Source organism: Salminus brasiliensis, chromosome 18 (assembly GCF_030463535.1).
Source record: "Salminus brasiliensis chromosome 18, fSalBra1.hap2, whole genome shotgun sequence".
NCBI lineage: Eukaryota > Metazoa > Chordata > Actinopteri > Characiformes > Bryconidae > Salminus > Salminus brasiliensis.
Window position 1 is genome coordinate 13,572,378 of NC_132895.1, and position 23,099 is coordinate 13,595,476.

Here is a 23,099-nt window from a genome sequence, read left to right on the forward strand (position 1 = left end):
GTAAATAGAAACAGAAGTGGAGAGAAATGGGCAGGATGGAGCCATATCTCTTGTTATTCCATGAGGTGGTTTGAACCCTGGTCTCCCGTGGGACAAATAATGAGTTAATCACTCTTGTACACAGCTCAAAACTAGGTTGTCCTCCAGCCTTCAAGTTGTGAATAAAATGTATGAAGTTGTACTGGCTACTGTCACAGCAAACCTGAATCATCATAAGGACTTTTAGGAATTAGAAATATGTTTATTTATATATAAAATATATAAATATAAATTCTATCTCAGGGAGTGATGAATGTGCTTTCAGTTTCAGTGATATCAGTGGTTATTAGTATGTGATCATTGTTATTTTACATTTTTCTTAAAGAAAATGTCTTTTTTATCACACAACAAATAAACCCAGTCAGAGACACAGAGATCATATTGTGATAATATCATACTCTGCATCCTCTGGCGACTCCCACCCCTAGTTATAACATCAGTGAGCATTTGCATCTCCTAAAACTATAAAAACAGAGGTACGCACCTTGGTCATGACATTGCCGTGTTCATCAGTGAACTGCTCCTCACTCAGGTGAGGCTCACTGGTGAACTCTACTGGCTCATCTCTCTGCAAAGAGGAGCAGGCAGGTGTTATATTTGGTATCTGTAAAAAGCCCATACAGAAATAAATACACCACTGGGCCAAAAGGACAATCTCTCCGTTTTAGACTGGACAGGCCACGGGACGAACCTGTGCCTTCCGTCTGTCCTGGTCCCACACCCGCAACTCCCCCTCCTGGTGGGAAAAGCCCAGCCCCTTCTCAAAGGGCTGAGTGCCCAGGAGCCTCCCACGCAGGACCTCCGAGTGGCCCGTGTCACATACCGGCGTCAGCAGAGCTTCCTGGGCCACACGCGTCTGGCTCTGCTCCCGCCCAGACGACCCCACCACCTGCCTGCCTTTGGACTGGGACCAGCTGTGCAGGGAGTCGGAAAAGGCCTCCTTCTCCTGGACATACGGCTGAAACGCACCACTGCCTAGCCTGAGACACAAGACACACACACACATCTTTTTCTTTACCACCTTGAGAGACCTTGAGTAGCAAATCAGGCCTGAGCTTTATATGCTTTAAACTCTCAGACTCTTTACACCTTACACTAATACTCAATAACAGTCTGCCCACTATAGAACAAATTCAAGTCTGGCTGACAGAAAGCCCACAAAGACGTTAACGACTCAAGTGACTGATGGCTAATGATCGAGCGACTGCTGCTGAAATTGACATTTTTTCCCCATGGTTTTGGATCTGTAGCCCACTCGCTAAGCTAGCCTTTGTTTAACTTGTTAGGCTACAGCTCCACTGAATATCCGACAGCCCAGTGCAGCTGCTCTGCTGACTAACCGCTGAGCTACCAACATAGTGTTGGAGAGGCTCCAGCTACTGGTGTTGGGAGTAACACAAAGGAAAAATTAGGCTAACCGGGGCTCAAAGCACACACATTTAAAACCTCATACCTGAGAGCACAAAGTTGAGTTGAATGGTCTTTGGAGTGAATGGAGTGTTTTTACTGGTTTCAGGCACATTGAGTAGACTGAATTATCCTTGCTCTGTCTTTTAGTCGAACTCAGCATCGCTAAACATGCAACTACAGTGAGCTTTTTTCCCACCCGCTTTCAGAGCACAATATCAACAATCAGTTAGCACTCATAGTGTGTAAGGAGCTGGATAAGGAACTGCAGGCAGTTATTACACACTAAGGCTTAGGCGTGTCTGCTTCATCACATCCTTGCGGTTATTTCACATATAACACACTCCCTTGTGTGTTCTATTATACAGTATTTTTTGTCATTGGCCAAAATAAAATCCATAGGGCAGTGATGTAGAGTCCCTCACCTGTCTCCGTTGTGCTCGAGTGCTCGGGTCAGGCCAGTCCTCTCACACAGCTGAGCGTAGATTTGCTGCCCTGTAAGAACAGAAAACTTTTCCTCTGAGCTTGCACTTGCCCCTCCTCCTCCTGCTCCTCCTCTCGCTCCCCCTGCCACACTGCAGCCTGCCGCCGCCTCCGCCCTCCTACCCTCCGACCTCTGACCTCCAACTTGCCCATTGTGATTGGCCTTGGGGACGGCGCCCCCGGCGACTGGGTCGTGCTGCATGTCCTCTTCGTCCACCTCCTCCTCTTCCTCCTCCTCCTCCAGCTCCATGATGGAGCCACTGGCTCCGCTGGCGCCGCTGCTGGGACGTCCCAGACTGCTGCAGGGCAGGCTCAGCGTGTTGGCCTCTGAGTCATCGGCCCGGCTGCTGCCATCCAGAGATGAGTCCTCCACGGTCACCAGGGATGGACTAACCCCCGCCGGCCACACCTGAACGTCCGACATCTCCAACATGGCCTCCTCCTCTGTGGGTGCAATGGGGGCGCACTCCAGGCTGGACACCTCCTGCCAGTAGGGCTCCACACCCAGTGGCGAGGGCAGGCTGTACTGCATGGAGGCCGGCGAGAGCAGCTCCTCCTGCACCAGCCCGTAACCTGGGGAATGGTCAGACAGAAGAGGCAACGCTAACACCACACAGACAAAAAGTGGGATGCAGGGGGGCCTGGTCTTCTCTCTGTGCAGGGACGGCTTGTGGTGTGGAGCCTGATAATGTGGACGTTGTCACTGTCATAACAAAACCTTGTAACTCATTTTTTTTGCATTTTTAGATGAGAGATTACAACTTATCAATTTGTCTGTATAACTTTATAGAAATTATTCAACACAATCACAAATGTGACTTCTAATTTCTCAATGATTTAATTATTTAACTATATGTGTTTGAATGCTGTATGCATCTGTTGCTGGGAGTTGCAGAGAGCATAACTGGTCGTGCTACTCACTCTCTACTCACTGTTGTTTAGTCTCTCTCTCTCTGGGTGGCTGGGTAGTTAGTGATCTCCTCCAAGCATGTTAAGCTGTCCATCTTCACTGGGTTCACAGGTCTTGTCTTTTTGATATAATTAGGATTTTTTTTACATCAACTTCCTTTTAAAGCATCATTATGTATGAAAAGGCATTTCTTGCTCGTGAGCTCCCCTTACGGTAAAAGGTAAGGTAAATGCTACATAACAATGCTTTGAGAAAGTTTTTTCCTTATCTTTTAAAGTTGTCATTTTGGAGTGTTATGTGTTACTGTGAAGGTACACAATATGAACACACCTACTCATTCATTGTTTCTTCCAAAATCAAGAAAAAAAGAGAGGTAGTGCCAATAGAACTGCCAATAGAGGCTTCTCTGGAGCACCATGCCTATTGCCAGGTGTGGGCTAGATGAGGTGGTGTGCACTGTCACAGAATATAATCAAACCCTGGACAGTTACTCTTTTATAATACCCTTGGTTCCAACAATAAATGAAAGAAACATTGAATGAGCAGGTGTCCCAATACTTTTGTCCATTAAGTGTATGTTAACCCATCTTCCCAGGAGAGAAGCATTATATGACTGGAGGCAGATCTAGCTAGCCATGAGGGAACTGGTATTGACTAAATTGTATAAATACACACTAAATAAACAAAACTGACTATTTACACAATTTACACAACTTTTATTAAACATGTAAACATTTATATAATAATTTCATTATAATCAATTACTTCACTTTTACTTTAAAACAGACACTATGGTAATACAATAATGACCTATTTTTTAGCTTTTTTCATGCAGTTTAAACTGCCAGTTGCCCAGTGTGTGAATATTGCATGAGCAAAGGACCAACAGAACTGTTGAGAAGAAGAGGTAATTTCTTTTTCTGTAGCTTATTTAAAAAGTCTGAGATACAAGGTTTTTTTAAGACTTTGACTGTGTGCATCAGGGTGTAGTGGAGGTAAGGAAAGACTGGGGGTCTCACTCCAAGGAACCTACTAGAAACCTGTAGACTAGCGGTGAAGGGATAAGAGAGGGTGTGATAGGGCAGTTTGGGACACAGGCCCTGCATTCTGCGGGTACAAAAAATATAAATTATTCACACATTCAGCACACAACTGAGCATTTCCAGGCTCTCCCCTCAAACAAGGACAACACATACTTCATAAACACACATTTTTTCATTTCAGATTCTTTTTTCCCTTGTCTTCAGCAGATCTCTCTCTCTCTCCTTGTCTCTGTTTACATAACATACGTTAAATGAATATGTAATATTGAATAGGTCATTCTCATGAAGTGATATGCACAAATGTCATAACGTTTCCCTAAACTGATGATATTAGGGGGCAATAATAATAAAATATAACATATCTCCAGCTGGCAACCTCATACCATGAATCACTTCACTTTTTTGGCAATGTTTGTAATTAAGTTTTCCCATATATTAAATAACTACACTAGTTGACACAGACAGGACCATAAGTACTTTGACGGTGACACAAATTGTGTAATTTTGTCTAGTAGATTTAAAATGTAGCATTTTGTCATTGAAGTGTAGACTTGCAGCTTTAATTCAAGAGGTTCAACAAACATATTGCATTGAATATCTATGAATTACAGCTATTTATCCAAAGCAATACAGCATCTGTCAAACATGGAGTCAAGGGTAATGCCTGGGCAATATATGGACATGAATAGCTGCAATGGAACTGGGACAATGGTGTTTATTGATGATATGACTAGGGTTAGCAAAAAAAAGAAAGGACTATCACCTGACCTTAACACAGGTGAGCAGCTTTTTACTAACTGAAGATTACATACTGCTCACCCCTATGTATTGAGCCAATAGCAGCAGAAAATGCTGAATTATATATCAGAAGGATATCAGTCTATACTCAATGTCAAACTCCATGTCTAATTTCACAGCTTCTCCAATTTTTTCTAATTACTATTATGTTACACATTGCATCTGATTAGCAGATATTAGATTTATTTATCTCTGCTTCTTAAGCAAACAGATGTTGGTTTCACTTCCACTAGAAAATCTATTTTTTCAGCCTATTTTTAGTATTTTTAGTAAGATGTATGTAATATAGCCTACACTCATTAAAAGGCTGCATTAAATATTTTTCTCTTTTCCACAATTTAACACTGTAACATCTGTCTATTGCATTTTGCATACCTGGACCTATACAAGCATAGTGAACACCAGATGATTTTTAGTACAGTAGTATGTTACGGTTATGGAAATGGTATGGAGATACAGACAGAATGCAGAGAGATCACAGGAGTAGAATCAGAAGTCATGTAGAAGAATGAGAATGAGAAGCATGAGAGAGCTTTCAGAGACCTTCACTGTGCCTCCTGTTACGAGCACACACAGGTGAGCAAGAAGCACTGCAGAGCGTGAGGCGCGAAAATTAATGTTGATTCAAATACTCCATAAATACAACACACACACACACACACACACACACACAAACACACACACACACACACACACACATACACACACACACACACCACCACCACCACCACCACAATGGATATGAAGTGACAGTATGTAGCACTTAATAATAATAATTTCCCAGTGATATAAAAACACCAAGAACACCCACTTAGTCAAAAATGAAAAAGTTTTTAATGCAACAATAATGATTACTAATTAATAATAAAGATAACAATGCTAATAATAATGCAGTGGTGTAATACAAGGTATTAAGTGTTAATGTAATATTATACCAATAATTATAATAATACCCAGTTACATTTGTTTGATTTGTTTTGAACAGGTTGATCATTTATAATGTATTATTACAATATAACATTAACATTATATACCATTTTAGGTCAATCATTATTATTGCTTTATTACATTTTTGTGAATTTATTACATTTCAGGTCATTCATGTATAATGCTTTATTAAATGTCTGTAAATGTATTACATTTTAGGTTAATATTTCATAATGCTTACATTTATGGAAATTTTGAACTTTATTAGGTCAATCATTGATAATGCTTTAGTCCATATTTTGGAATTTATTACATTTTAGGTCAATCATTTATAAAAGTTTATTACATTTATGTAAATGTATTACATTTCAGGTCAATATTTTATAATGCTTTAGTGCATTTATGGAAATTTTGAACATTTTTAAGTCAATCATTGATAATGCTTGGACTATTTTCAGATTAATAATTTATAATAGTTTATTAATAAATGGTTTATAAAAATGTTTTATTATTATTATTATTATTATTATTATTATTATAACATAATAATGCTCTTTGGGATTTTATTTTATTTTCAGGTTGGTCATTCATAATGCCTTATGTATACATAAATGTAAAACATTTTCTAATTATTACATTTTTGGGAAATTATTACAATATTAAGTATATGCTCCAACCGTATCAATGTATTGAGACATGTCAAAATACATCCAATCAAAGTACTAGTTATTATATACAGAAACACACAAACACAACACCGCTATGAGCTTCTGAACACTATCTAGACCTAAAATTTGTAAGTGTTAATTCAACACTATATGTCTTAAAATAACACTGTGAGTGTTACATTCAATACTGTGTTGATTCAACACTGACAAATTTGTTGTACACACACACACACATACAAAAAACACACAAAGCGCACCACTTGTATAAAATTCGTTTTCGTTCTTTCTATTCACACCACACACACACACACACACACACACACACACTGGGCCATATTCACAAGTGAAGCAAATCAGCAATACCCAATTAAAACTCATTTTCATTTATGCCACCAGGGGTTGCTACAGGTTACAGTGTTCAATGCTCTTGTGAATTCCACCCATAAAATGAGCTGCAGTACCCTGCTTTTGAAAACGGTGTCACACAAATAAAGGTGCAGCACACACACAAACACACACGCACACGGCACACCAATAACCAGTAATACATCCGTTGACACATAACGTTCTATAAATGCTTCTGCAACGAGATTTGGTTGCAGAGACATTTTTTGAGAGCATTATGTATGCTGCTGTCAGCAGAGGATATTGAAACACGCTTGTAGGAACCACACTGAAAACGTTGACCAGTCGTTAGAACAGTCAATATACAGAAATACCAATATCAAACAAAGCCACCACTGGAAACAATAAGTGAGATTTGCATCGAAATAACAGTGTACATAGAAAGCATGCCATGCATACACCAGTTTGTTATTGGGGGGAAACGAAAATGAAAGGACATTTTAATTTGAGCCTCCCTGCAACACGATGTCTTCCACAGCAAGACAGAAAAACAGCACACCAAGCAGCATGCGCATGCACGCACAGCACGTACGTCACAAGTGAAGAAAAAAAGGGCCCTTTTCCACAAAACAGGACCAAGAGAGAGGAAAGCAAAAAAACTAAGATGAGAGGAGGCAGGAGGCCCAGAGGAGGTCAACATGAGGTTGTTATGAGGTCAGAGGTCGAAGAGGAGATCTGTGAGGAGGAAGAGTAGGGCGGCTGGGCTGCAGATGACATGTCAGTAGAAACAAAGAGAGAGAGAAAGAGAGAGGGGCAGATACAGGAATAACTTTTGGAGGTCTACTGTTTGCTCTTTTGAGAGGGAGAGTTCTCGGGATTGGTGACTCTTAGACATATGCAAGTCTTCCCACTCCCCACTTATCCACACATATCCGAACACATGGAATGGAGATATCCCATGTGTCCAGTTCTGACAACCTAATGTTTATAACTGATGCCAGCTGGGACAACCATCAGATTTTTAGTGTTCCTTTGAACAAATGAACTACCCATAATGACCCATCAATGCGTTCCTTCCTAGCAACTAACGAGAGGCTTGAGAGGCTTAACAGAATGCAGGCCAAGTTCCAGTTTAATGTCATGAGGAATAGTATGGAATACACAACTCAGTTTTTGTGAAAATACATTTTGTTGCTGTCACACAAAAACCTTGTATTTCTGCTGTTTTCGACTTGTGACCACGTGAATTTGGTAGTCGTTCTGTAAACTGTAAATTTTTTAACAATTAAAACTTTCATGATGAGTAGACCAGAAGAAATGCCCCTATATATACAATGCATTCAGAAAGTCTTTAGACCTCTTTTCTTTCTTCACATTTTTTTATGTTGTAGCCTTGTGCTAAAATCAAAGAATGTTTTCCCCACCAATCTGTAGCCTCTGTACCCCATAATGAGCAGGTGAAAACTAAATTTAAAAAATAGAAAAACTAAAATTTTGCATGGACGGTATTCAGACCCTTTGCTGTACTTTCAGACCCTTTGCTGTAACACTTATATAGGCCTGAAGGCCCCCATTTCTCTTGATAATCTTTGAGATGTTCCTACACCTTGATTGGAGTCCACCTGTGGTAAATTCAGTTGATTGGATGTGATTCAGAAAGACACACACCTGTCTATATAAGGTCTCACACCTGACAATGCATAACAGAGCAAAATCCAAGCCATGCAGAGAAAAGAACTGCCTGAAGAGCTCAGAGACAGGATTGTGTGGGGGCAAAAAAAATTGCTGCACTGAAAGTTCCCCAGGAGCACAGTGGCCTCCATAATTCTTAAATGAAAGAAGTTTGGAATAACCTGGACTCTCTCTAGAGCTGGAGGCCCCACCAAACGTAAAACGTACGTACAAAAGTAATTGGGGGAGAAGGGCCTTTGTCACTTTTTTTCATTTTCATATAGTTCATTTTTTATAATGTTGATATTACTATACTGTCAAAGCTAAGCGAAATGAGGCAGGTTTAGATTACTGGCACAGCTGTCTAAAGCCAAATTTACACTATAGTGGCAAAATGGCTTTGCTGCGTGTTTCTGTCATTCACTTTTAATGGAGCCTTCGTTTGTATGAAGTTACAAGGCAAGCTCAGTTATCACTGTACTGTGAATGTAGCTTAAATGTTTGGCCTAACCACAGATTTGTTCCCATTGATATCACAGCCATCCATGGCTAGGAGTCAATAATTGGCTTTGTACTCTTTGGGTGGGTAGCTGTTAGCTAATGTAACAGAACTGGTAGTTAAGGTTCTCCTTCAAGCGCACTGATCTGTCCAATGATGTTTGAGTTTCAATCTGGCACGTGGAAATCCATGTCACCTTCCCCGTCCTGGGGACACTGTGTGATACAGGGAGTCCTAGCTAGTGGGTGGGAAATGACTAAATTAGGAAGAAAATGAGGAGCAGTAAAAAAAAAAAACAATCCTAAATTAATATAGTAAATTAATAAGACTCAGTAAATTTAGGTGAATGTTTTTTTGGTGAAAAACTGAGTTGGCGGCTTCAGTAAAGCTTCTCCAACCTTGTTACAGTTTGCTATGAAAGAATGCATTTGTGGTAGAAGAATGGATAGGTCAATTTGCCTAGGTCAAAAAGCACTCAGTTACAATATTACTGAATCTGCTTTTTACTGGTGAGCATTCTGACCAATCAGAGAACTGAGAAACACCCCTACACTGCAGTTCTTCATGTATACAATTCTTTCATTCCAAATTCATCTTTTCATGCTTCAGCTCCATGTATTTGAGGACATGAGCACCCATGCAGATACTGACCTCAATACATGCCACTTGGTCATCTGGTTAGGTTGGACCGTGGAACACTGGTTGCCAGGTCACAGTAGCTATATATAAGATCTGCAGCAACGAATCACCTAATAATCCCCTCAAGGTGCAGCCTATTCTTACCATTAATGACACTTGGAGACAGCATGGTGGAGTCACGTTCAGCCATCCGGCAGGCCCCCTCCTCCACAGCCTCTGGCACAACCTGCGGAGCCTGAGCCTCCAGAGACTTCACAATGTCAGACCGGTCAATGTTCTTCAGTGCCCCGTACAGGTTTTCCACTAAAGTAAGAGTCATGGAGTTTACACTTAGTAAGAGGTGGAAGGAGATACAAATGTTTGGAATCAGTGTTCAACTGATATTCAAATTTTGGGTTCAAAATTAACAATTAAGGAATTAAGCAGAGTAGCAAATAGATAGTAGGAAGCTAAGCTGTAAAGAAAAATTTCAGTTGTGCCCTAAAGTTGTGATAAAAGCTGAAGGCAAATGACTATATATTTCAGCATATATTTATCATTTCATACCGACTAGGTGTTCCTAAAATTCTTAGAATACTTCATAAAATGCCCCAAAATGTTTAATATTTACAACTAAACACCTGTATTGTGGAGGGAACACAGGTTTCTCTATATGAAACACAGCACTGACATCACTGAAAGACCATTAACCAAAAAAAGCAAAGCTCAGCAACACTGTTGTGATCTAATGTAAAATTTGCTCACAAAAAGATCTCAAGTTTTGAAAGACCAAACTGTTGATCGAGATGGCTTGAGAGCATAATCTTAAAGTGTGTGGTGTTTTATTTTGGACAAAAGTTGAAACGTGGGGTCTGTGATGATTGAAAGATAAATAAGGACATCTCTTGCACATTTTTAACATCGGTTCAGATTTTAAAAATCCTGTAGTGTGGGCCAGGCACTCAGAAAGAAGCTTGAGGGAGAGAAGTAGGTTAATGAGAGATGCTCACTTTTGGCCCTCTTGCCCTCTCGGCCAGCCCACAGGTTAAGCAGAGCTGAGCTCTGGTCCAGGAGGGAGTTGGGATTCTCTACACGTATTCTATTAATGTCATCAACACCAAACTGCAACTCTCTGGCCAACTCTGCAGAAAGGCAGAAAACAGAGCAAAGAGAGAGTGAGACACAGAGACAGACAGAAAACTAACACTGCATACACAGTCATATTAAAATATGATGACCAACTCTTGTTTGGAATAAACTCAGCCCATTATATCAGCTCCACTTACCATATATGAGAACTTTGTAGTTCTATAATTAGAGACTGTAGTCCATCTGTTTCTCTGCATACTTGGATAGGTGTTATTTTGGTGGTGGATCATTCTCAGCACTGCAGTGACACTGGCATGGTGGTGGTGTGTTAGTGTGTGTTCCACTGGTATGAGTGGATCAGACACAGCAGTGCTGCTGGAGTTTTTAAACACTATGTTCACTCCCTGTCCCCAGCTGGTCCACATCGTAGATGTAAAGTCATAGACAGAAGCTCATCGGTGGCCCCATTCACACCTGCCAGTAACATCCGTCTTGGGTGATCCGATCACAAATGATTGCCAAAACACATAGCTGTTTACACCTGGCTTGTGATCTGATTTCTCACGTAATTTCTGCTGGAGGAGGGGCATGGCACACATTAATTAATTGAGATGAGACACCTAGTTTCGCTTGCAGCCATGAGTATCGCCTTTATCCATTAGCTAGGTTGTTATTGTGGTTCGCTCAGCTAACTCTCGCAGATGGTGTGGTATCATGGTTATTACGAATTTTCAGACTGAGGCGGTGACAGGGGTGATGCGGCCAGTGCTTTGCTGTCGGGGATGCATCGATGCACTTTGAAATTCACACTACAAAAATAATGCGGTCATATGTGTCTCTGCGTACCTCTGAATGTGGTTTGAGTGACTGGGTTACAATGCTTTCTCTAGTCCTTCATCACTGGTCACACTGGGTTGGTGCAGCTGCACCAAGACCAGCATTGACGCAGAGGCTGGTAAAAATTCCAGCAGCACTGCTGTGTTTGATTCATTTGTTCAAACACAACGCCACCACCACATCGGTCACCGCAGTGCTGGGAGTAATCTGTGTCTGTGTAGGTGTTCCATATTATTATTGCTATTTCCACACAATCACACATCACACTACGTATACACACACGTACCAGTCCAGCTTAAGCCCAGCTGCTCAGCAATCAGCATGATTTTAAGTTCTGTCCTCTCCATGGCATTCACTGCAGCTGGGAAAGCAAAGCACAGGTTAGACTAAAAACGGAACTTGCATAATCACTTTTAGTTAATAGCTACATTGGTGTAAGTGTAAATGTATGTATTAATTACATATATTAAAACTACAACTTAAAATAAAGGTGCTACAGAAGGTTCTTTGAGCGATGCCATGGAAGAACCACTTTTAGTTTTTTTTGTAAAATAAATGGCTGAAGCACCTTTTAAACCTTTTTAAATCCCTATTACAGAAAATGGTACTGGGTTCCGGGTGGCTCAGCGGCCTAATGCATTACCACTATGGCCCGGTGGTATTGAGTACAAATCCAACAGAGCAAAATTGGCCATGCTCTCTCTGAATGGGTAGATGGCGCCCTCTCTTCTCGTCAGTCTTAAAGCAATGTTGTTAGTTGTCCCTGTCTTCTCTTAAACCCTTCCCATAAATACCTGAGTATACTATGCTCTAAAGATTGCCATATTAGGCTATTGCAAAATGGTTAGAGGCAGAACAGGGAAATCTGTCTAGGACAGATGATGTAAAACTGATATCTATTAGCTGGTTAGCTGTTAGCTGGTGCGGTGGAGCTAGGGAGCTAAGTGCTTTCCTCTGAGCATGTCAGTTGCCTGCTGATTCTGCATCGGCGGCAAGTCTAGAAGAGGTGTTGGCTGGCTTCACATGCATTGGAAGGGTCTTTCTAGTGTCCTTTTAGTGTCAGAAGCATTGTTACTGCTAGGGGGAGCTACAAAGAGGTGGGTTAATTGGCAGTGGCAATTTGGCAGAAAGTTAGAAACCTTTTGACAAACAAATTATAATAAAAAATGGCTCCTCTATGACAACACTCAAAGCATCATTTGTAGCATCTTTATTTTTAATATTTCTAAATACAATTTATGTTAAATTACTTTAAACACCCAGTTCTTTATATTGTATTATGTACATGATATTACAGTATATACTGTACAGTGTATTAGAAATGCATATTTACTGACTCATATATACAGTAAATGAAAACAAACGCTGAACAGAATCACATAAAAACTCATTGGAGACAATGGTTTTAGCCTATGATTCAGGCCTGTGATTCTCATGATGCAAATCAAGGGCCTAAGTTACATGAGTACTGTGGATGGATTTCAAAAGGTATCCATCCAAAAGGTATGGTAAATAGATACCAACAGATGTCAATCCATCCAAAATGAGATTACAATGGGTTCGGTTGAACTTAGATCATGTCACATTAGGATGAGTGTAATGTTGATCCATACTTACCAAAACATGGCAAATATCTGCCCTGCATTACCAATCTCTTGTCTGCTTCAAAAACAGTTTTTCCACAATTCTTCTGCCATGATACAACCCTCCCAAAACAATGGGTTCTCAAACCCTTCCCCAATTTCAGTTTCTTTACAGCAGCCCTTTCTCCGCTGGAGCTCATTCTCAGTGCTAGAGCTTGCCATGCTAAGAGGATTTGCGCTAGGACCATATCAGATTCAGCAGCATGCACTACATTACTGCTCATTCTCTCCGTAGACGCAGGGATGCCTTGACTCCATGGAGCTGCCTGTGATTATGGAGGCTCTTCACCAGAGCGCCAATCCAGCACTGGCCCACAGCACTGCATGGCAGAGCGGGGCATTCAGACTAGCACTCAGCATCCAGAGCTCAGTCAGAGCCATGCACGATTTCAGTAGAATGGCGAGCTACAGAAGCAGGGATGGGGGACAGAGCATTCAAAGAGCCCCCCCTCTCCTCCAGCAGCACGGGGGCACTGTGGCTTACCCAGGCCCGGGTCGTTCAGGGCGCTGTACCGCTCCCTCAAGGCCAGTGGAGTAAGAGTCCGCCTACGATCATCGCTACCTGCCACCTGCGTTTCAGAAAGCACAACACACACATTCACACACGTTATATTGGGTTGGGCAGATCTCCGTTAAAAGTGTCTCCATGCCCAAGAAATTACAAAATATGGACTTATGGTCACATGGTCTTCTCTTGTCCCAAATTTCACCCCTTCCTATAATTTCCTGAGTATACTATGCAACACTGGAACATCGGACATGATGTATTTAATATTATGTTAAATATTGCTTTGTTCCATGATGATCACATGCTTTTGTTTAATTATTTATTATATACTGTAAAGGCTGCTATGGTAATCACATGTTTCACTGATTACAGACAGCTTACTTTTGCTGTTAGGACTGTCAGTGGGCTTTATAAACTTATAAAGTGAACTTATAAAGTGAACAAGACAGTTGGTAATATCCAAATACGAGGCTGTAATGATAACATTTCAACTTCCTGCAGTCAGATTGTATGAATCAATGTTGTTCATAGATAATAATTTATCTCAATAATGGTTTAAACTTCATACTGAGTTTGTCTCTGTATAGTACCCTCTCACTTTGCTTCTGCGGTTTTGGAGCCTTCAATGCTACCAAAGGTTATAAAATGGCAGTTTGTTCATGGCAAAGCCACTAAACACATGTAACTGACTAAGACTGATTGCAACTTAATACGAACTTTATAAGAATGGTAGTTCATTGGTTTAGTTCATTACTGACTTTCATTCACTGAATCTGCTAACTGCTGATGTACGACTTCTTGTTTGTGCTGTAATTAGCAAACAGCTAGCTAGCTAGTAAACTGCTGGCAAACTAGTTTGCAAAACATGGTTAGAGCACTGGGCTATTAATTATTGTCGTGGGTTTGATACCCAGGCTGACAAGCTGCCACTGTTGGGCCCTTGAGCAAGGCCTAACCCTCTCTGCTCCCTGGGCACTGCAGTATCACAGCACAGCATGTGATGGCTGCCCACTGTGTCACTGTATCACTGTAAGTGTTTGCTTTCTGCACGGATGGGTTAAAGACTGTGGCAAAATTTGTGTCCAACACAAATGGTGAATATGGTAAATATGTCCTATGTAGGCCTACCATATTCACCTGACTGTTAGGTTGTGAACTACACTGTCCAAAGATCCCTGATATTAGCATAGACCATGCAGCATGTTCTGTAGATGAAAGATCTGGGTACCATGTTGTTGCCCTCTATTTAGCCTATTTATTTATAATGGACAATAAATTACAGCATATTTTGGGATATGAAATATGACACTAAATTAACCGCCCACCAACTTTTTAGATTTAGATTTTAATACTTTTTATTATAATATACTGCTTTGAAAGGAGAAACGTTTAATGCACAATGCTAATAACATCTGACCCAATTACCAGTGTATGTAATCGCAATAAGCCTTCCAAGAGCAGCTAATCATTAAAACATTAAACATGCTTTGAGTGCTGAGGCTCTAAGAACTGAACTCCATGGAGGGATAAGGATATGAGCACTATTCTCTGACACAGCAAATCATGTCCTTTTAACAGACTTCAGAGACAAGTACTATTTTACCATGCTGAGACCAGCTACTTTGTTTTTTTTATTGTTGTTGCTAAGAATACCACCAGGATGTGCCACAAAAATAAATAAATAAACAAAATAAAGAAAATGGGCATTTGAAATGTCTTTCAACTGCTGTTTATAGATCAATCATTATGCTAGACAAGAACTGACCTTATTCTCATTCATAAAGAATGATTTTTATCAATTTTCTTTTTTCTTTTCAAATTAGTCATCACCATTTGAAACGCTGCAAGTGAAATGTGATGTGATAAAGTACTGGAAGACTGGAAAGAATTATGTATTTTAGTGGAGTACCCTGGTGACCTAACATTTATATTTTACTCATAACAGATTTTGATAGCAAATATGATTTTATCTATTTTGTAATGGCCTTTATTTATTATGTATCCCTCAATTATGATGCTTCTGTGAGTGTTTTTGTTACTGTGCCTTTAAGACTGAAAAGATGCAAATAGTATCTGGTGAACTGCCCTGTATTGTGCATTACTGAAAAGGCACGCTTGGCTGAAGCAGTTCAATAAAAGTTTTGAGACATCACAAAAACAAAATTGGCTAATATTTGTAGCCTCGTTTCCATATATGGACCAGAAACTGAACTGTGTGTTTTAAAACGAGACATTGTGTAGAAACTTCCAGATTTCGAAAACAAAAACTATGAAGAAATATTTTTCTTCTAATTACCCACTAATTTCAAAGCGTACACATTTTGCCCTGTAGAAATCTGCCACAGGGTTCTCTAAATTGCACAGTCATTAAACAGTCAAAATATAGCTAAATATTGCTGCATACAGGCTACAACACCAGCTAACACTCCTTATTCCATTAATTTCCCCATTGAGAATTACAGCTTAGATCCAGGGCTCATCTGAATATTAATGCCAAGCTACTAATTAACAGCACAATGAGGTCTACAGGAACTCTAAACAGTACCTTAACACAGGGAGGCATGGTGATGTTGAGGTTGCACAGCACATGCTGTGCGTCTTCGTATTTAGTGGACTTGCGGAGGAAAGACAGGAACCCAGTGGCATCCTTATTGCTGTCTCTCACCTGAGAGGCAGAAAGAGTGAGAGAAACAAAGAAGCGGAGTGGGAGAGGGAGGAGAGAGAGGGACCGTCGGGGAGAACGTTGCAGTAGGAAGAGGGGGTAGAAAAAGTGAAAGAGTGAAAAAATAGAAAGAGAGAGAGAGAGAGAGAGAGAGAGAGAGAGAGAGAGAGAGTAAAAAAGCATTAGACAGGTCTACGGCCTGGTTGTGAGTCATACAGGTAGACTGAGGGGGAGGAGGGGATGGAAGCAGTCCGTAGGCAGGCGAGACAGAGAGAGATTTACCTTTACATTTACCTTGTCGTCTGTGAGATCAGACAGTAAGAGAGTGACCGTGAGAGAGAGAAAGAGAGACAGTGAGACAGACATACAGACAGGCAGGCAGAAAGGTACGCAGGCAGGCAAGAAGGTGAAAGAGTTAAAGGGCATGCTCATGACACCAAGAGAATAGTTACAGCTACAGAATCACTGCACCACAGAGGCCACAGGTACCACAGGAAGCAGCTGGGCTGAGACTGAGATAGGCAGACAGTAAGCCCCAGTGACAGACACACACACAAATGAACACAGACAGAGGATGAAGCTGGAGAGGAGGAGGTCAGATGGACTACAAAACAGGGTTTGGACAATGGTTGATGGTGAGAACCATAAACAACATTTACATACACATATGTATATACACACACACTGAAGTGCACACATACACTAGGGGTGTAACAATATACAGAATTCACGATAGTGTATGTGTCATGTTATTTTTGCACAATGAAACAGTACAATTTTAATATAGACATAAAAAATAAAAAAACGCTTTTCACTAAGTTCACTAAGAGATGTCATAACGCCACCAGAGTTGCTGGTGCTTTAACCAGCCAAAAAAAGCACAGCATATCTGGACACGTCATCTGGTGTCCTCAAGGCGCCATTAACAGATTTTAATCCCTAGTCGGCAGCAGTGTGGACATTCTCAGAAACAATACAAATGCAAACCCAAAACTAACACTATCGGCTGATGAGATGGAGGGCAAAATAACAGTATTTAGCGCTGGATCTCTGATTAGGCCCTTAACAACACCCTCTTGGCAACAGGATCATGTTAAGGCACTCATGTTTTGAAGTAGCAAAGTGTAAAATGACTAACATACATACAACGAATACAGCTATTGATTTTTTCAATTCTGTAAAGTATACAATTCATGTTGTTTTACTGTTTGGCCCGTCACCTGTGATAAAAACCTAACAAATACCTAAATAGTAATTTCAGTTTTTGAATACTACATGGTTAATCTTACTGAGTCTAGAAAAATCTAAGTTCAGTCTAAGAGGATCTTTGGACAGTGCTGGCAACCTTTTATGAATTATTTGAAATGTTTGACTTAAATGTAGATGGATGAGTTTTTTGGGGCTTGATTTTTGAGGGCTGAGTCAGGGTGGGCAGATACTGTACTCTTTCATGTCACTGTTTAAAATAAAGCACAAATAAGAAGAAAAATACTGTAAATGGCAACTGGATCTTTTTGTGGTTCCCTCATGAAGCAGGTATAATAGTGAAAACCCTTCCAAATGATGTCTGTCTGTCTGCTAATATAAATATTGTATACATATTACAATACAATACACAATGCCTAACAACCCCTGAAAAGACCTAATATAATGCATATGGCAACACCCCTAACATACACACATACTGGATGGCAATGATATACTGTATAAAAGGTGTAGACTGTTCTGAATAGACACACTGAGATGGGAAAGACAAATAAATTATTGGTCTGTATTAAAAATAAACATTTACACACACACAAATACACACACACACACTCACACACAAACACACACTCACACATCATACACACAGACAAAGGGACAGAAACGGACCTTTACTGAGACAGGTAATCTGTTGTCTCTGAAGGCCTGGAAACTGAAGGTTCGAGGCTGCTGGGTGGCCTTTCTCACTGGCACCAGATTTCCGGAACATTCTAAGTGCAAGGGCATCCCCTCCATTACCTGTGGGAGGGGAACCAAAGAAAGGGAAAGGGGAGATATGGGTAAAATGATGAGTCAGAGTGAGTCAGAACCAAGCAATCATGCAGTGACTCAACCCTGTAATACACATACACACACACAGCCACCAGATCCTTTACATAGGCTGTACATGGCTCCTGAAAACATCAACGTGTGGCACCTGTTATGCCTTTGTAAGGAGACTGAAAATAAGTTTACATAAGTTTACATAAGAATACATAGAGGGCCTAGAGGGCAGGCAATTAAAGGATAAACAAAAAAAACAACAACTTAGTAACTAAGTAGTTGTTGGAAAAAGCAAAAGACAAAGAAGAAGAAAAAGAAGCAAAAATAAGAATGTAGAAGAAGAAGAAAAAGAAGAAGAAGAAGAAAGTAGAAGAAGAAGAAGAAGAAGCAAAAATAAGAATGTTTATTAATAATGATAATAATAATAATAAGAAGAAGCAGAAGAAAAAGAAGAAGAAGAAGAAATAAGAAAAAGAAAAAAAAGAAGAAGACGCAAACATAAGAATGTAGAATAATAAGAAAAAGAAGAAGAAATAGAAGAAGAAGAAATAGAAGAAGAAGAAATAGAAGAAGAAGAAGAAGAAGAAGAAGAAGAAGAAGAAGAAGAAGAAGAAGATGCAAACAAAGAATTTGGAATAATAAGAAGAAAATGAAGAAAAAGAAGAAGAAGAAGAAGAAGAAGAAGAAGAAGAAGAAGAAAAAGAAGAAGAAGAAAGAAGAAAAAACAGCAAGCATAAGAGGGTAGTAGAAGAAGAAGAAGATAGAAAAACCTTACAAGAAAGAAAAATATGACAGAAAACAGGTCATAACTCAAAGCACTAAAATATGACATCAGGAACCCCAAAAGCACTCATCTACAATTATCAGAGCTGACCTCAATGTCTCTGCTGCGTGCCACCTCGGTGAAGTTTTCATGTAGCTCCAGGGTTTTGTCCATCTTGTCGTCAGTCATGCAGTAGCAGCGCAGGCGTCCCTCCCGTGCCTCATTCATCTTGGCAAACACCACAAATTTAGCCATGTATGGCACCGCCATCAGCTCACGGTACAGCAGGTTGGCGAAGGTCACAGCCTCTGCCGTTCGAGGACAGTCTGCCAGCCAGAACCTACCAGCAGAGACAGGAGCACAAGGACCTCAGAGCCACTTCAGTGCTCAAGGAGAGCACAGCTATTCTGCCCATGAGAGACACTGTATTTGTTCTAATTATAGACTGTACATATTTAAAATAACACATTTTCGGAAACGGCTAACTGCATAAAATACTTCTACTACACTAGCCATGTCACGTCACAGGTTTTAAATCATTACCTCCATGATCAGTGGAGCTGAAAAAAAAATGTTGAATTTACTTGATTCAAATGCGTGTACATAATTTACAATATACAAGAATGATAATGAAAAGCAGAGTCTGCAGTGTATTATATAATTGAAATGGGCCTTAGACTGTCAGGCTGTATTTTCCTTGGCATAGTTGAATAATGAGTGTTTGGAACATGGAACTGACATAACAGGAATCTAAAACACTGCGTCTTAATAAAAAATGGCTCTGAAATGGGACAGCAACAGTGGTGGAATATGGTGCTGCTGATACTGGAGAGCAGCACATGACCTCCAGACTCTGCTAGTTATGAGACTATTTGTTGCTATGTGAACCAGATCTCGTTAAGCTTAGCTTTTAGCTTAGCTTTTCCTGTGCCAGTGGCCTCAGAAAGGGAGCTCACATTGGCACACAATGCAAAAGCCAGGGGAGGCTAAATGCTAATGATCTGGCTTATTTTTTACAGGTTAAGGCTTGACAAAGCTAAAAGTTAGCCAGGATAACGTTTAGCTTTGTCAAGCCTTAACCTTTTTCTTAATATAATAAGAGGTCAGTTTAATAATCTTCAGCTTGCAAACAGCACATCGTGCTGCATGACACAACGAGGGGACAGCTATGCTAATCTGTAAGGCTCTGGAATAAATATGGTACTTTTTTGTAAAAGGACGGTTTTGATTATGAGAACAATCAGATGGTGAATAGGCCTGTGAAATAATAACATTAACAGGCAGTTGGAATATACAACAGTGTGTATGTATACAAACATATTCATATCCACAGTAAATATTTTATCAATGTAATCTATTTTTATAGGAAATTCAGTACGCAAGCTGCAGAGTGTGGGCGAAGCACTGTTTTGTTTGTTAGAGTGTCTCACCTTGCTGACACATTGGTGGTGAAGTTGGCACAGTTGTTGGAGTACATGAGCTTGGTAGTGCCAGTGATGTCCTCCCACTGAGCTGGGGCCGTGCCACCTGCAGGGAGAGTGTCACAGCTTTTTACAAACTCTATGGGCCCGACGTCTTTCTTCATAACCAGCACCATCTGGAATCATCATGCTCGGTCTATACTTATCCCTGTGTCCCTCTCCAAGCTGGACAACAGTCTGTTTCAGCTTTTTCCAAGAGCTTTGGCAGGGCAGGCATATCAAAGTTGGCTGAAGCTGGCATGCACTGCAATAAAGGCTAATCTGTCTCTTTCAGAAACCCAGAACCTTGCCAACCTCACCAACAAGAGCGTACCAATAACACTGCAGAGGAGGCGCAGGCTTGTGGTGTCTCCCTCTCCAGCGTCCCGTGGACTCTCCCTCCAGGATGGGGGCAGGGGGATGCGCAGGCCGATGGGCCGGTGGAACTTACGTCTGCGCGGCTCCACCGTCACCACGGGGCTGAACGTGGCCTGGTTACCTAATTGTCGAGTCAGCAACTCATCGGGAATTGGCTGGGCCTGGGTGGATGAAGAGAAGAGAAGAGAAGACAAAATGAGTTATGAATAAAGCAATTTAGGTCAAACAAGAACATGCAGATAATGCAGGGAACAGACCTATTTACCATTCTCCATGTCAAATTATCAATGAAATATGGGAACATGTAATTCTGAAATATAGAAGCATAGCAATTAAATGAAATTACAGATTTGGACTGTTTTTCTTCCTTATTGTGATTTACTTTTATCACATGTTCTGACAGCAAACCTGTTTAACGAAGGAAATTAAGGGGAAAATTAATAAACAATCAGACTGACTCCATTGATGGAAATAAACAATGCAAATACAAAAGCACTCATGCCTATCAAACAAGCATATAATGCAATATTAAAGAAAATACAGCAAGAGAAAGAGAAAAGAAAGAGAAAACACACAATAAAAATTATAAAAAGTCAGCTATGTCAGCTATTTTGCTACAATTGTACTGAAATACAAAGTAGAATCTCTGCCACCAGTTTATGGTAGAGTTGATTGGTGTTGCTTAACAGACACACACCACCACCTGCCAGTGAGCTACCATACCATGTGGGAGACTGAGATTTGATTCCTGGTCTAACTCAGGAGTCCTCAGGTAAGACTCCTAACACCCACCTCTGTAATGCAAGTCAGCGTGTAAGTTGCTCTGGATAAGAGCATCAGCTAAATGCCATAAATGTAAATTTAAATGTCATTTTCTACATGCTTTATTAAACGTCTTTCAGAATTAAACACAGCTGTAAATACAGCAACAACAGCACAAAATGAATCAGTGCTTATTTGGGACATGTCTGAAAGTTATAGCTGTGCTATAGGATTATCTGTTTCTCACCTGCAGACCCAGCCGCACTCGCTTAGTGACTGCCGTCTCAGGAAAGATGGCCTGGACATGGGGTACTAGCTTGCTGATTAGCTGGCCACCTTCTGGACCAATCAGATCGCTCTCCTGCTGGACACGTGACACCACCGCAAAGTATAGGGGGAAGTCTGTGGAGATAATCCGACGAATTCTTTTCTTCTCCAGCTCCTCCTGACTCTCCAGATCTGAAAGGAAAAGTTTGTAAGTTTTAGCCAACAACAAGTTCCATGCAGTGGCACTGCTGGTGCATTTTTCAGTATGATGAGATTCACCTTCATCCATGCCATTGAGAATGGTCTCCAGTACTTCGTCACCATAGCGGTTGCGATGCTCCTTCCAAACTGACCCATTCTCACTGCGCAGCACCACCAGCTCTCGATCGCCCCTCCCCAGAGAGGCAAAGTGAGGAATCTCCACAATAACTGGCCTGAAATGCAACATCAAGCCAACAGTGTAAGTAAAGCATGTATTTTTGTCAGTCGTCCTTTTCTACTCAAAGGGCCTATATAAGGACCCACATTTCTGTTGTTTATTCTGTTGTTTGTTGGGTTATCCACTATTTTCATACAGCAGCAACATCAAAATGGGGCAAGATTTTAAAGAAAAGCTGTGGGACCAAGTCTGCAATTCCCTGTATCTGACGGGGAATGACATGACCTTGCCGCTGCACAGTGACAATTATACTTTTATGTAAAAAAAAGGCAGTCTGGCCTCTAGTGGGAGCTTCCTGTCATTCATATAGCAAGTATGTGAACAGTTATTCCAATGACACGACCAGTGGTCTACACAAATGACTGGCTAAACAGCAAGTATATCCCTAGCCTTAGATTAAATGGCTTCCGTGCATCTCATCCTGCATCATTCCAAAATCCAACAATTTTGAAAAAACAATGTTCAGTTTGCTTACAGTCACCAACTGTGAACACAAAAGTGAACACAATTTTATTTCAATTATTTAAAAATGGTTAAACCGTCAGTCTGACAACACCTGCAAAGGTCAATTGTTGTAAATCAGGAGAGAAATGCAGATAATGGAAAGTAATTTAATATATTTTAATATTTAAAAATACGCTCTCATTTGGGCATACATTATCTGTTTAAATGTTTGTGGACACCCCTTCTACTGAATGCATTTAGCTACTTTAAGTTGCACCCATTTGTGACATAGATCTGCAAATTCACACCCACACAGCTTGTCTAGTCTTTGTTACCCAGAATTTCCAATAGAATAAGACTCTTTGGAGCAGATAAACATGAACCTTTTGGCACCATGCCTAATACCAGGCG

General features: G+C 40.6%; 1 protein-coding gene across 5 annotated transcripts in view; it reads right to left on the reverse strand.

Moving 5' to 3' along the window:
• The window catches only part of ank1b (ankyrin 1, erythrocytic b), a 103,566-nt gene that overhangs the window by 5,758 nt on the left and 74,709 nt on the right, over nucleotides 1–23,099 (reverse strand). For 3 of the 5 annotated variants that reach the window (XM_072661918.1, XM_072661917.1, XM_072661919.1), the window contains 14 exons: nucleotides 22,085–22,239; nucleotides 21,786–21,997; nucleotides 20,733–20,937; nucleotides 20,369–20,465; nucleotides 19,050–19,278; nucleotides 18,023–18,151; nucleotides 16,031–16,150; nucleotides 13,462–13,546; nucleotides 11,621–11,695; nucleotides 10,419–10,550; nucleotides 9,574–9,732; nucleotides 1,872–2,502; nucleotides 731–1,019; nucleotides 524–607 (listed from right to left, as the gene is read on the reverse strand). In XM_072661918.1, coding sequence (XP_072518019.1) covers nucleotides 524–607; nucleotides 731–1,019; nucleotides 1,872–2,502; nucleotides 9,574–9,732; nucleotides 10,419–10,550; nucleotides 11,621–11,695; nucleotides 13,462–13,546; nucleotides 16,031–16,150; nucleotides 18,023–18,151; nucleotides 19,050–19,278; nucleotides 20,369–20,465; nucleotides 20,733–20,937; nucleotides 21,786–21,997; nucleotides 22,085–22,239 — 2,602 coding nt within the window. The remainder of the gene's footprint in view (nucleotides 1–523; nucleotides 608–730; nucleotides 1,020–1,871; nucleotides 2,503–9,573; nucleotides 9,733–10,418; nucleotides 10,551–11,620; nucleotides 11,696–13,461; nucleotides 13,547–16,030; nucleotides 16,151–18,022; nucleotides 18,152–19,049; nucleotides 19,279–20,368; nucleotides 20,466–20,732; nucleotides 20,938–21,785; nucleotides 21,998–22,084; nucleotides 22,240–23,099) is intronic. The other 2 variants (XM_072661921.1, XM_072661920.1) reach the window with 2 other exon arrangements.